General features: G+C 40.4%; 2 protein-coding genes across 2 annotated transcripts in view; both read right to left on the reverse strand.

The window, feature by feature from the left end:
* Positions 1 to 53: 53 nt before the first annotated feature.
* Positions 54 to 4,981, reverse strand: ggctb (gamma-glutamylcyclotransferase b). The gene is made up of 5 exons (XM_086155864.1): positions 4,735 to 4,981; positions 4,510 to 4,655; positions 4,275 to 4,407; positions 572 to 765; positions 54 to 165 (listed from the first exon to the last, which is right to left on the reverse strand). The coding sequence occupies exons 1-4, from the start codon at positions 4,843 to 4,845 to the stop codon at positions 601 to 603; spliced, it is 555 nt and encodes a 184-aa protein (XP_086011990.1). The 5' UTR covers positions 4,846 to 4,981; the 3' UTR covers positions 54 to 165; positions 572 to 600.
* Positions 4,982 to 7,399: 2,418 nt separating this feature from the next.
* Positions 7,400 to 15,021, reverse strand: part of osbpl10b (oxysterol binding protein-like 10b) — a 55,963-nt gene continuing 48,341 nt past the window's right edge. The window contains exons 10-13 of the mRNA XM_086154834.1: positions 12,073 to 12,259; positions 9,992 to 10,174; positions 8,404 to 8,557; positions 7,400 to 7,987 (exon numbers count right to left, since the gene is read on the reverse strand). Coding sequence (XP_086010960.1) covers positions 7,943 to 7,987; positions 8,404 to 8,557; positions 9,992 to 10,174; positions 12,073 to 12,259 — 569 coding nt within the window. The 3' untranslated portion in view covers positions 7,400 to 7,942. The remainder of the gene's footprint in view (positions 7,988 to 8,403; positions 8,558 to 9,991; positions 10,175 to 12,072; positions 12,260 to 15,021) is intronic.

Here is a 15,021-nt window from a genome sequence, read left to right on the forward strand (position 1 = left end):
AAAAAAAGTACCTGGTAGTTTGTCCTGATGGCCATTAAATTAGATAACACCAGCAGAATTTAGTAGAACGATTTATTCCAATATAAATAAAAAGATCATTTGAAGAACAGGAGACCATGTTGTCGTGACGGCAGTCCTCAGGCTCGGTTGGGAACTCGAGTCTGACTGGAAGAGGAAAAGTGACATTCTAATCAACAAAAACAAATAACGCAAGTCACTGAAGACATTTTTAATAGAAATACCTATTAAACGGAAAACTAATAACTGACTCTGACACTTATGTTACTTATGTTACAATTGTTATTACTTATACCACTACTGTATATATCAATGTAGTTTTGTATTGAATTTACGCTGTATATTAGGTATATGTATATACATATACCTGTATACACATACATACATACATATGTGTTTGGCTACATATATGTGTATATTTTTTTTTATTCTTTTTGTTGTAAATCAGCTACAACATATACAACACCCATCCTCTACTCAAACCCATAAGTAAAAGTTACTGGTTATCACAAGCTCTCTCTTCCTATCAGACAAGAAACAGAACCTCGTGAACCTTTCCACGGCGTGACGACTGCTGGATTATCAGGCATCAGAATGATGGTCAGCTTTGGCTTTGGCTCTCCTCCTGGCTCGCTCCAGATCGGCCATCATGGGTAAAGGACCTTTGTACATGTTGGTCTTGATTGCTTTCAGCTTCTCCTGATAGTCCTCCGGCAAGCCGTTCTGCTCTGCTCCCATCATAATCACCTTTAGTGATAAAATTAAATGTTACATTATTGACTAGCCTTCATATTAAAGTACAAATGAACAACACAATTTCTCAGATTAGCTGAAGAAAATTGCAGATTTTTTTAGTGCTTAGTTCCAGCTTCCAGACTGGTTTATCGTGAACAGTGAGGTAAGAGGAAATGTCTGCACTGAAGAAACGTGCAAGGAGTAAACATCTGTATCTGAATACTCAAAACAAACCACTGACACTCATATAGCCACCAATTAGGACAAGAGCCTCTTTTCAGTTCTTCTTTCAATGGTTTATAACCTTTTAGCTCTTGTCTGTGGCCATAGGTTCCCAAAAAAGGACAGAAATTAAAATTTAAAGAAAGTTTGAAAAGCCATTATTTGTTATAATAAGCAGCTTTGAATATACAGTAAAGTAATGCTGGTGATTTTTGACATTTACAAAAAAAGCTGTTTGCTTTTTGACTTTTGGGTGCTTTAACCATTATGAAGTTTGTGATATTATAAAGGCAAAGCAATACACAATGGAGTCTGGAGGCTCGGAGTCTCTTTGGGAAAATGAAACAGACTTCAGTGTGGGTGTGTCCAAATAATGACATTTGTCAACATGAAATATTGACATCCGTCCTTCGATAACACCCGCGCCTCTTTGCCTATAGCGAGTTTACCTCTGCACACATTGATCAACTTAATACATTGAACATGAAAGCGGCACATCAAGAAGCCTTTACCAATGAGTTGCTGTTCAATGGACAACAGTGAGTGGACAACAATGACAAACTACAATTGTTACTGTCTGCAAAGTAGAAAGTTGGAAAGGAGTGTAATGATCTGTGACAGTTTAGCAGAAGCATATCAACTCAGCAGTGACATGAGTTCATTGAAAACAACTTGTTTACTAATGTGGGGTTGACACCTCCAACATGAGCACACATCTTGCTACAGCTGCATGTAAATGTACTTCAGTTTAAATTCATCAAGCAAAATTTTTCTACTGCACAGCCACAACAGCAACTTCAGGACCTAAAGATTTTGTCACTAATGGTCACTCACTGACAAGAGTCATTATAAGAGTTGGAACGGCGACGTGGGCCCTTGCACACACACTCTCCCACAGCTGAAGACAAAGCTGTGATCACGACTCTCCCCGTGCTGTTGCCCGCTCTTTTGGAGCTCCAGCATGTGCAAAAAGAACAATCTGGTATTTTAGTTAACAAGCTGTCAGCTCTATGAAATGAAGCAAGTCGGAGAAAGTGTGTGCACTGATTCTTTAGGGGAGCACGATCGGGTGACAAGGAGTGATTGCAGACAAAACTGTTTTTTCACAGGATTCACACAAAGCAAAAACTGGAGTGACTGGTTGATTACAGCAACAACCTTTTGATTTGTGTTTTTGTTGTCTTTTTGATTCAAATCACTATTTTCACACTCCATACATCCAGATCAGAAGCAAAAGGAGCTCAATATGATACTTATGCTCATCTGAAACTTTAATCTGTTTCTTTCCGACAGCGTGAACAGCACCAACCACATTTAATGTGATCAATTCAGTCCAGATTTGGGCCACTGAAGGGATCCTGAATGCAAATCTGATAAACTGGAATTCAATAAACACACTTCGGCCCAAACATTGTCCCAATTCCTGCAACAATAATACAGCAACTCTCTGAGGATTTTCATGACACGAAACCACAGCCATATCACCTTCTGGTGTGTTCAAATCAAACTATATCAGATCTGTGCTGTATATGTGGTTCAATAGAGGCAGCCAAAGTCCATTCATTCATTTATGGCCGTGTCTTTTGAATGTTTTGGGCAAAGCAAGGATAAAACAAGCTCCCTGGAAGTTGCACGAGTGACACAGCCACAACGGAGCACTATTTAACCAGGAGGAACCAATGGAATGACTCTGTTTTTTGAAGAGTGAAAGAGTAAACAACATAAAGTCCGGGGGACTACAAATGAAAAATAGCCTCTAATTCTGGCTTTTTTACTCATGTTTTATCCATTTGTTTTATGAAATTGAATTGTCCCCTTTTGAAATAAACAAATTTAATTTAATTGATAAAGAAAAATCGCAAACTACCTATTCCCACTTCTTCATTTCCTTAACATGTACAATTAATAACTGTGAAATAAAGCAAACAACGTACTTACAAATACTGCTTAAACACTGTCTTGTTAATATGTGATTATGAACAATAAAAAAAACAAAACAAACAAAATCCCATAGTTAAACAGATTATCACACTGATCATGCCTTTTTTAAGACTTGCAAACTATCTATCTATCTATCTATCTATCTATCTATCTATCTATCTATCTATCTATCTATCTATCTATCTATCTATCTATCTATCTATCTATCTATCTATCTATCTATCTATCTATCTATCTATCTATCTATCTATCTATCTATCTATCTATCTATCTATCTATCTATCTATCTATCACTTGAGAAAAATGGAAATCTTTGAAAGTTGCTGTGTCTTGGGATGTGTTACCCCCAGATTTGAAAAAAGCTAATTTCTGAAGCTCTGAATATAAGTAACGAACACTTTTAGTAAAGAAAGTGGTGATAACATGCATAATAGTTAGGACGCATGTGATACGCATGGGAAACAATCTGTGCAGCAAACATTTTGTTGCTGCTGAATCAAAAAAAATATCAGTTTGAAATGAATACATATGCATTAATATACTTCAATAATATTTTTATATATATATTCATATATTTAATTAAATATAATTTTACTTTTTGTCAAAGTAATGTTATTTTGTGTATGATACTGATAGTGTTGTCAGATCCAATACGTGCTGCAACAAGGCCTTGGGTTACATCAGTAGTTCGCTAACACACAGCTAACTGCAGCCCCGTTTACAGAATGACTCTGCAGCCACACTGCAACAAATAGCTCCACTATCAATGCTTTGTTTATTTACACAAAACCAAACAATGCAAGTGCTATGCCACCCCAATGTGTGAATTTGTACAGTGTTCCTGCATTCTGCAACACGGGCGCATCATGTTAACACAACAGGGTGGGTCTTTTGAATGAGCTGTTAATGCTGTCCCAGCCATCCAATTTTACACTGTTGTCGATACTTCACTGTCTCGACTCCACCGCTGGAGATCCGTTCCACTATTCATCGCACTCTCCGCCCTGACAGGTGGCAAGATTTAATAGCGGCAATATATTCCCTTCTTGAAAATGTCGATAAAAGGCCGACTCAATGAAGCGTAAAACTACCGTAAGAATCTCACGATGTATCAAATTATTTTGATCTGTTGGAGAACTCATGACAAAATTTTTAAGGCTTCTTTAAAATGGCAGTGTGCTTGCACGCGAACTGGTATGTTACTGCTTTTGGTCTTTTTTATTACTTATTTTGATGGGATAAACAGACTTTTACAGAGTAAAGGAAGTCCTTTATGGCATCGGCGAGCGCCGGGAAACCTTAACTCGAGCTTCATACTCAAAAGCCCTAAATTGTAGTTGCAGTGAAAGCAGCCTTACCTGCAGATACTGAGGCGATGGAGGAGCGTACACACAGCTGTTCATTATGTAGGTACGACAGTTGAGCTCCTGGCCTTTTGTCTTTACTGATAGCTCCACGGGACTGTATGCACCTAACCTCACATTTTCTTGACTGTGTGTGTGCACATGTGAACACACATAAAACACATATTGTCAGTTTTTTTGGGGTGCTACACGACACCAAGGAAAAGCAGCCGGAGAAATTCGTATTCACCTGTCCAGAGATTCCATGTCAGACATGCTCATCCTCCACACCACACCCCACACCTCATCCCCAGGACTGTGCTCGATGGTTGCCACCCCTCCGTGCCAACGGTCGCTGGCAACACCTCTAGAGTTCCCAAATACCAATTTATAATCCTGAAAGAGAGACGAGAAAAGCAGTTGTACGAGTGTGCGGCTCATGTGAGGTAAGTTGTCCAATTCCGTCTGAACGTACCTTTAGCTTGGCCACGCAGTGCACTGTGGCAGATGGGTTCTTTAGCTGGAGACGTTCCTTCAGCAGGTTGCTGCCATATGCAAAATACAAGAAGGTGTGGCGATTCTCCATAGCGTGTCCAGTATTACCGGAAGATGTGTAAAGATTGCGGCGAGAAAAATGACGATTATTCAATTGGGGCACAGATGACCGTGAAGAGAGCCGGGCTGTGTGTTCAGTGGAGCAGGGGGGTTCAGGTGTTACAGCATCAGCTGTGGTGGGACAGAAAGACCTTCCAGCACTCACACACCATTCTCATGCTAATCCCCACACACTGCTGCTGAGCTCTATTCACTGTCACAATGCCACGTTTACCATGTGTCGAGCCAACAGCACTGCGCCTCACGCGTACGATTTGTAATACACGTATAAATTCATATAGCATCCAAATAGAGTTGAAAAATTGGTCATAATAACAAAAGTATAATGCTGAAATAATCAGGCCCTGAACATTTTTACCGCCCCAAAATTGAGCAGCATACAGAAGGCAGAGAAAAAGCCACATAAGTTGAATAATAGCCATAGATCAAGAGGAGAGTATCTGACATAGGAGGGATTGTGTGAATGATTATAACACTATTTTGATACTCAATAATATAACCAGATGCCTTGAAATTTGTATCTATCTTAAATCTGAGGTTACAATGAGGTCATAGCAGAATATGAGAAAATGAGTGATGTCATCTGGTGTCATAGAGAAGAGAGTTACTGATTTTTAGTGCAATAAGGACATAGATGAATCGAAATATAAGGGCAGGAAGTTCTGCTTCCACAATGGCTTACCCAACAGGTTATATAAGATATTAAGTCAAATTCCTCCAACATTTTAGCAACAGAGTATCCCTTGAGTTTAGATGCAGCTCTGAATCTCTCCAACGATAAGCTGTTTATTTATTTTGACCTTTTTTTAACGTTTAGAGACACAGCGAGGGGTGCCAAACACAGATGCCATTGATCAGCGCTGTTTCTATGCAAGGAGGTCGCTCATTGTTAAATTATTATAACTCAAACTTAGCTGTAATCATTTTTGACAGCAAGTTAGACATATGCTTGATTTGTTCATACTTCATCATAAATCACGGGTTTTCATTTGATACACCTTTCAGGAACATTTGTATTGTACTAAATTATTCAGGCTTGAATGTGTATTTCCACCTTATATTTGCCGTGTGAATCACTTTATCATGTTGATAATTAAAAAGTCTCCATCATTCTGAGAAAATCCGAGGAATTAGATCCACTTAAGCCGAGTCCCATCGATGAAAACGTGGCCAGTGCTGTTCCCACCAGATGGCAGTAAATATACAGTTCCACTGGCATCTGTGTCTCTGTATCAACTGGCTTTGCTTGTGTGTCATTAATAATAAACCCATATATTTTTCAATGGAACTGCATGGATGCTTTCATCAGTCAAAGATTTTCCCTTGTGCATTTTTCTTTTCACACTCACGTAATCTTACATCTGAGATGGTTTTATATACAGGACTAATATGCCTTTATTTTTCATCTAAATACATATCTTGAGTTGATCTAATTTAAAACAGCGATATAACTTTTCTCTGGCGAATATTTCACTCAGATAGGGTAAGTCACTAATCCTTCTTGTTGTCCCTGACCTGCCTTCTGGGAATCATATTTTCACTAGGCTCAAAGAAAATTTGCCCTGTCGTGAATGACTTTGAATAACAGCTTTCTCGTGTTAAACTCACATGTTTTACTGCAATGGGTGGTGCTGTTGGGTGTGGGTGTCTGCCATGCATCCAATTAAAGAACTGGGATCATATAGAGAACAACAGCAGTTGTTATATCCAGCTATTAGACATAGCCATCAAAAAAGGACTTTAGATACATTCTTCCTGAACTGTCGCTTTTACATTTTGGAAAAGCTGGTGTGTTATTGTCATCATTGGAATTGTGCCGTAGGTGACATCTGTTACTGGAAGGGTCACCCACAGAACATGAACATCCTGAGTCCCCGTGAACGGCTCAAATAGGACCATACAGGGGCTCAAGTGAAAGTGGGGGTTTAAGCATGCTGGTTCTTTGGAAGGAAAAGGGAAAAGCTAAAGTTGGTGACAAAGTTGTTGACTCAATTCCTCACATGAGCTGCAGCTCTGCGCCTCAGATAAAGAACAGTAGCTGATAAAAAAGAGTAGCTGTGGATGTTGCAGTGGAGATCGGGGCGCACAACCCCAGGAATATATTAATGTCCATACAAAATCAAACTGCCATATGAGGAATATGAATATTGAAGAGTCCGACCTCATTTTGCATGATTATGTATCTTTCTGATCCTGTTTCACGTGTAAAATTATTAATTTAGCATATTAATCTGTAGTAATATATGGTGATACTGTTGGATCTGACGAAAGTGGATATCGTTCATATCCTATCAGTCTGGTTCTATTTAAGAGGTATGTTGCCATGTAATATTTAAGAGTTACCGATATTCTCGTTGTATAAAGACGTCCCATTCCTCCAAATGTCAGTTATTATAAGTTATACTTATAACGTTGTGTTCCGATCAGCCTCCATCGACACTAAAACTAAACTTTATCTCGTTCCAAAAAGCATCTCCTTACACCGCGAGTGCTTCACAGTACAAACAGACCCAAAAGCCACTCTGTCCTAGTGAAGAAACGCAACATTTTAATGAGCTCTAATACAGAGAAAATCAGCAGCTTCACCCGTAAAGGAAACCACTCTACATTCTACACTGTGGATTCTCTCAAATGTGCGTACAGGGTTATTTTTCTGTGTCTCCATTCACACAGTCACTTAAAAACACACACATTGCTGACATACACAGTGCTGTACAATACCATAGTGTACAGTGAATTGTGCCAAACCAACACTGTATTTCAGAACATTGTGCAAACAACAACAAAGTGTCTGGGCAGTAGCTATTCAATTTTTTTTTTTTTTTTTTTTTTGATTGTTTGTTTTTTTTTGCAAATCTTTGTTTGAAAAAAAAGTAACATTCCATCATTCTACCTGGCTGAGTAAGATCAGTCTAGTCAAACCAGTTGCTGAGCAGGTTATAAGTTCGTTCTACATTTTCGGAAATTCTGCAACTTTCGTTCGAGGCGTTTTTCTTCATCAGTCGTCGTTGGCCAACCCTGATCCCGACACTTATCTCTTGGGAAGGACAACTGCTTCCAAGCAGCGATCAGTGGACTTTCCACAGAGGGTTGCAATACACCCAGCCGTCGCCCTAAAGAGACAAACAGCGGTGTGACCTCCACCTCGGTAAAAAGCGTTCGACTCCTCGACATTCATGTTGCATCTGTGCAAGCCGAGCAGCCGATAGCTGTGCTGGAACTTTGAGACGCACTTGAATGATGTGGATGTTTAGGGGGAGCAGGGTGATCATGAGAAAAGAATTGCCAATGAAGCTGTTCATGACTGTCCACTATAAGAATCAACTGTAAAAAACAGATTTCAAGAAACCTAATTTGGTTTTGAGATGGTTTCATTTCAAACCCAACAAAATTAAATGTCACCCGGGTTTATTATGCAGGTAAAAGGAGGTATCAACTGCCAAAAAACTGATATAACATTATCCCCGATTCCTGATCCGTTGTGTTAAGCAGTGACCTGGAGAACACTGGTGTTTATGACTTTTTTTACCTCTTTAATGAAATATTTAGGCTTCCAGGGTGTTTTGGTGGCAGCTCTCTGTTTGCCTTCGATGCGCTGCCTCTCCTCAAGACGGTGTTTGTGTTCTGTGGCGGCGTCCATATTCCCTTCCTTCAGAGAGGCTGTCACGTACTGCCAAAGACGCCTGGGCACACAAAAAGTGGAGAATTGCGATCGCCATCACTATGCCGGGGACACGGTGTCAGAAGAGCTATGACAGATGATATTCTAAGATCTGTTTAAACAGAAGGAAATTAATTTCCTTCAGGCCAGAAAAATCCTGCATTGACTGACTGTTGTAGGATAGAACACACACAAGCTTGGAAGGGAAATAAAGCTCCACAGCGGTGGACAGCGGCAGTGAAACCTAAAGCCTTCTCGCTGCTGTATTTTTAAAAATATAGTTTAATTCATGTTAGTAAGCTTTATTTACAAGTGTGTCTGATTCTGTTAGGAAACACTGTAAAGCTCTCTGTGTGTAATGTAAGATGGATTCTGGGCAACATTAGGAAATTCCAAGATGAACCCGGGGTAAATAATATACTGCTCAAAAAAATAAAGGGAACACTTGAACAACACAATGTAACTCCAAGTCAATCACACTTCTGTGAAATCATAGTGTCCACTCAGGAAGGAACACAGATTCATTTTGACTTGTTTTAAGGACATTACATCAAAGTTGGATCAGCCTGGAGTTTGTTTTTACACTTTAATTTTGAGTGTGATTCCTAATCCAGACCTCCATGGGTTGATACAATTGATTTCCATAGATCATTTTTGTGTGATTTTGTTGTCAGCACATTCAACTGTGTAAAGAGCAAAGTATTTCATAAGAATATTTCATTCATTTAGATCTAGGATGTGTTTTTTAAGTGTTCCCTTTATTTTTTTGAGCAGTGTATATAATATATATTGTAGCATGGTGGCTCAGTGGTTCATGTTTAGAAGGTCCTTGGTTCAATCCTGACAGGAGGCCTCTGTGCGTGGAGTTCACATGTTCTACCCGTGTCTGCGTCGGTTTCCTCCGGGTTTTCCGGTTTCATTGGAGGCCCAAAATTGCCTTGAGAGATGAACAGTTGTTTGTCTCTTCAATAAACTGGCGAGCAGCCCTATTTGATTCTAATTCTGAATAAAATGTTTCCGGTGCTGACTTCCCACATTTTGTTGTCAACAAGTAGGGCTACACGTCAATGATATTTTCAGAAATGACATCTTATCCTGATTATCAGAAAATGAGCAGCAGGGTGACGTGTTTTTAATTACAACCTTGCAGCTAAATGTCAACGGTTTAATGACAGACACTTCAGCGGATGAGAGTTTTATCTAATGGAGAGGATATACGTCTATAAGGTTACCAAGGCGATGGTAACACATGCTGCTGTGAGGACCCTGAAAATGAGCTGAAGATAAGAGGCTTAAGTGAGTGGCTTTGTGAATAGACGGTGGAAGTAGTAAATGAGCTGACATGTCAGTTAATAACAGGAAACTGTCAGTCAAAGTGGAATCTTACCGCAGACCGAGAGCATCCTCTACACGTGCCTACTTGTGTCATAAGAACATTCACAGGTGTCACGCTCACCTGGACTCATACGGACCCTGCTTATCCAAAGGCTGGATTTTCTTCTTGATGACCGGCAGCTTAGAGGTATCGATCGTCTTGTTTTCTCCGTTGCTGTAGGTGAACTCCAACGTGCCGTTCCACTCGCCCTGGGCTTTACACACAATGTTCCCCGTGTGGTTGTGCTTTACCTCCGCTGTTACTCTGTGAGGAAAGGGCACATCTATAAATAGTGGTTTACATCTGGGATATTTCCTTTGAAATAGATAATTATGAACTTGGAACTAAACTAGTAAGGCTGAGGAAAAAAAAAAGGTCACAGCTTACAGTAAGGAAAGAAACTGATTTTTCAGGAACTACTCATCAAGCAATGTCATTCTGTCAGGGGCAAGGTATTATGTGGACTGCTTTTATTTTCAAGTACCACTTCTTCAATTTCCACATATTAGGTGATAAATATAGTTCATTTTAAGTCGCCTTTAAGTGTCTGACAAATTATACGATATAATATAATTGCCGATTCATTCCCCTCTTGTTTCTTAGAAACCAATTACCATTTTATGTGGTGTCTGTATCCTAGTCGAGCCAGAGTGGTAATTATACCTTGCCTGGCGCCGGATGTAATGTGGCCCATTAGACATGAAGTGTATAGTATTGGGGTGGGGAAAAATGGCCATAGGTTCAAGGACGGCTCGCTCCAGAGTACATGTCAAAAAGTGAGGAGTATTGACAGATCCATTCTTCTTTTATAGTTCCAAATACACCAATATGCAGACTTCCCGTATACCACTTCTATATGGTCCATACATTTAGCCGTTATACAGGACTGTCTCAGAAAATTAGAATATTGTGATAAAGTTCTTCATCTTCTGTAATTCAATTAAATAAACAAAAATTACTTTAACATGATATTTTAATATTTTGAGATAGGATTTTTGAGTTTTCTTAAGATGTAAGCCATAATCAGCAATATTAAAATAATAAAAGGTTTGCAATATTTCAGTTGATTTGTCATGAATCCAGAATGTATGACATTTTTGTTTTTGTGATTGCATTACAGAAGATAAAGAACTTTATCACCATATACTAATTTTCTGAGACAGTCCAGCATATATCTATTGATCACAATTTATGAAGGTGGAAGGTGGGACTCCATCAGGGATCAGTTCTGAGCCCCTTTTTGTTTGCAGTGGTGGTGGACAGACCGACTGATGAGATAAGACAGGAATCTCTATGGAACATGATGTTTGCAGATGACACTGTGATCTCTAGTAAGAGCAAAGAACAGGTGAGGGAAATTTAGAGAAGTGAAGGTATGCGCTGGAAAGGAGAGGAATGAAGGTTCGGCACAGCGAGAAAGAATATATGTGTGTGAAGGAAAGGGACTCGAGTGGAACGGTGAGGCTACAGGGAGTGAGATAAAGTAGGTGGAGGATGTTTAGTCCTTAGGGTCAACAGTCTTGAGTAATTGAGACTGTGGAAAAAAGATGAAGAATGGGTTCAAGCAGGAATGGATGGAAAAGTGTCAGGAATAATATGTGATACAAGAGTATAAGCCAAAATGAAAGGAATGGTGTACAAGACAGTAGTGAGACCAACACTGTGGTGTGGTTTAGAGACAGTGGCATTGAGGAAATGACAGGAAGCAGAGCTGGGGGGAGCAGAGACGAAATGTTGAGGTTCGCTTTGGGAGTGACGAGGATGGACTGGATCAGGAACTAATCCATCAACACGACAGCACTTGTTGGATGTTTCGGAGGTAAAGTCGGAGAAGCCAGACTGAGATGTTCGGTCTATAAAGGAGGGATAGTGAATATTATGGTAGATGGACGCTAAGGTTGGAACTGCAAGGCAGGAAGTCTAGAGGAAGACCAACAAGAGGATTTATGGAGGCCATTAAATTAGTTGGTGTGAGAGAGGAGGAAATAGAGAATAGGGTTACACGGAGGAGGTTGATTCGCTCTGGTCACCCCTGAAGGGAGCAGCCGAAAGTAAGGGAGGTTTATAATAACCCAAGACACTGATCTCAATTACTGCTTGAGCTTCTAAATATATGTATATTTTTCCATCTTTAGTGTACTTTCCATCAGGGCACCGCTTACCTGTGTACTTTTCCTCCATAGAAGGGTTTGGTGTGAAAGGTGACTGTGGCTGAGTAGCCACTTTTGGCACAGCTGATTGTGACCTTTCCCCCGAGCTCCACCCAGGGCACTGTGAGGATGGAGCGAGCGTAGGCACAGGGAAGCGTGAAAACGTACTCCTCGTCATGCTCGGACAAGTACAACACGCCTGCGGGCAAAAGACATAAAAAAAAAAAACATTCACTGTAAAAAAAAGCATAGAGGATATCAAGCAAAGCCAATTAAGTCAGTTTTATTTTTATAGCCCAGACACACAATTGTGTGTGGGCTTGGCAGCCTGTTCAAAAGGAAACCCAGGATAGGATAGATCATACCAAAATAGGGGAGATAAATGAGTAGAACTTGAGGAGAAGTCAGAAGGAGAGAAGAGAGGGAGGAGGAGGAGGAGGAGAGTTGGCAATGGATCATAAATATGCGTATACTGTACCTATACATATGGTTAGTTGGGCCTGCTCTAATGCTACATCACCAAAACTGACAATGTGCTTTGAAGGAAAATGTGTATACAATGTGCATTACGGGATGCAGCTGCAGAAATCCTTAGATGTTTTGTTGGGTTCCTTTTCTGTGCCGAAATTGCGACAGCAGAGAAACGTCACCGGCAGAATGGCAACTTCCCCCCGGAGACTTGGCTATCTCAACAAGCAGTTAGACCCAGTCCTATTTGACATTCACGGGAAATATGTGAATTATGAAATGGGATATATTTCAGGCAACCCCCCCACAAAAAAAAAAAAAAAACAACACAAATAAACCCACCATGAACCAAATTGGCTAATGTGGCATCAAGTGTAGGAACGCACGTCTCATCGCTATCTGAATTCCTACTTCCAGAGATGAGTGTGTCTGGCTCCGGTTCAGCCCCGCTGCCTCCTTCCTCCCTCCTGCTTATGTAACCGACAGCTGCCTTTAGCCCAGTCTGCTGTAACAGGCCCCGATCTAATTCACCATTCACATCTGTTTCCCCCAGATACACGTAAAACACACACAGCACACACACACACAAGTGCCATCTCGCTCTTGCAATCACATACACACACCTCACAACGCACCTCTACTGTTTAAGATGTGTGAATTATGCTGTGGCCTTAAGTTCTTGTCTCAGTATCATAATGGTATAAGTAGAGTTCTACAACCTGAGAGGATGTAGTCTTTAAAACCCAATTAACACATTTGATGCTTGATTTTTATTGTCATTTATAGACTAGAGCCGTCAATCCTCCCACAATGGGAACATTTCAATGTAATCTCTGAAATGTGGAAAAAAATAAAACGTAAACTGCAAACAGGCTGCCAACCAAAGGACCACACAAACACATATTTGTTTTCAGCTGTAAAACTGAGTGTTTTTTTTTTTTTTCTCGGAAATCAATCCAAATAGATTCACAATACAGGACGTTCACTGCAGTGGCAGTAGTCACCCTCCTGTTAAAAAAACAAAAAAAAAACAGTCTTCTCTGTCGCAACTGGACGGTCTTTGAAGCGAAAACTCCGAGTTTTGATCGACCCGGTAATTGCAAAGCCACTAAAATCGGAGTGAACGGGAAGGGGGTCAGACAGAACCCGCAGAGAGAGAGAAGGAAATCTGATTGCATCCGATTCGTCTGGTTGCCAGGTTACCTCCCGATGCCGCACCTCACTCCTCTGTAGGGTACATCGATCAAAGATTTTCCCACTGCGACTTCAAACCGAGAGTTTCTTTCTCCATGACTGAACTGTCACTTCTTCGGAGAGGCAGGAGTATCCGCTGCCATCTCTTACTGGAAAACCACACATCAGATACAATAGTGCCAGATTGTTCTTTTTTTTTTTTTTTAGGGTGTTTAGCCACGCAAACAGCTGTGCAACTGTGGAACACGATTAAGGGATTAGCGCCCCAACCTACACGGAGATTTGGTTGAAAGAATCATTTTCGGTTTTGTGTGACCAGGCCGTGCATTACTGCGTGAACTGACACCTGGAATCAAAACAGTTGCTGTTTTTCGCACATTCGCTTTTTACCTGATGGGTGTGTATGAATTCTACAACAATTCAAATAGAGGCATTTTAAGTCCATTTAAAGATGCCTGATACTTGCAGCGGATTCTTTAAAAAGTAAATCAGTCTGTGGACAGTCTTATAGGTTCTATTAAAGTGATCTACCGCGTGGTATTAGGTGAATGGCATAAATGTCGTTCAGGGTGCACTGAGTCTAGTTGTAAAATGATGAATCAGCTGGGCAGGTGCAGAAGAGGAGGCACATCTGGTGCTCAACTTGTCCAAAATTGCACTTTTAACCCCTCTGCTCATAACCCTCCGACGGGCTCTGTGTTGCTGCCGGCATTTAACTGACGCTCTTTATGGATGCTTAAGGTTAAAACTCTCTCCCAATAATGGTGCTCTCTCAGCATCTGCTGTTTCTGCAATTGAAACTAACGTCGGTAGCTTGACTCCTCTTCTTTTTCCTTGTACCGTGGTGGTGGAAACAACACCAATCATCCTCCGTGTACATTTGAGAGCGAGTTTATATTCACTCCTGCTGAACTCTTCAGCAAAAAAATCTATTTCTCTGCCTATTATGCTCTTTCTGCGATATTACTTTTGATACAACTATGCCTCCCTACATTGATTTGTCTCAGTGTCTTCATACAGGATCCTTGTTTGTTTTGTATAAATTCTATGATTTAAATCAATAACCCTCAATGCCCCTGCATATTCAACTTATAATATAGTACCATTTAAATAATGAAGCATTGAATTCATTTCTATGTTATCGAAAGAAGCTTTATATACACAGGATAGTGTCCATAGGTTATTGTTGAAGCATTGTACTTTTTTATAGCAATTTAACACTCACCGCCTGGAGTCTTATCTCGACTTTCAGTCCTGAGCCAGGAGCAGACGGTCACCCACAGAAGTTGTGGTGAGGAG

Source organism: Fistularia commersonii, chromosome 11 (assembly GCF_037954325.1).
Source record: "Fistularia commersonii isolate RoL2024-O1a breed Wild chromosome 11, RoL_Fcom_v1.0, whole genome shotgun sequence".
NCBI lineage: Eukaryota > Metazoa > Chordata > Actinopteri > Syngnathiformes > Fistulariidae > Fistularia > Fistularia commersonii.

Bases quoted from the DNA above. Each gene is read 5' to 3' on its own strand.
- ggctb (XM_086155864.1), bottom strand. From the start codon at position 4,845: ATGGAGAATCGCCACACCTTCTTGTATTTTGCATATGGCAGCAACCTG. The intron at 4,656-4,734 runs GTACGTTCAGAC...TCTCTCTTTCAG, and splicing joins ACTGCGTGGCCAAGCTAAAG to GATTATAAATTGGTATTTGG. The intron at 766-4,274 runs GTAAGGCTGCTT...TTATCACTAAAG, and splicing joins CATCGCCTCAGTATCTGCAG to GTGATTATGATGGGAGCAGA.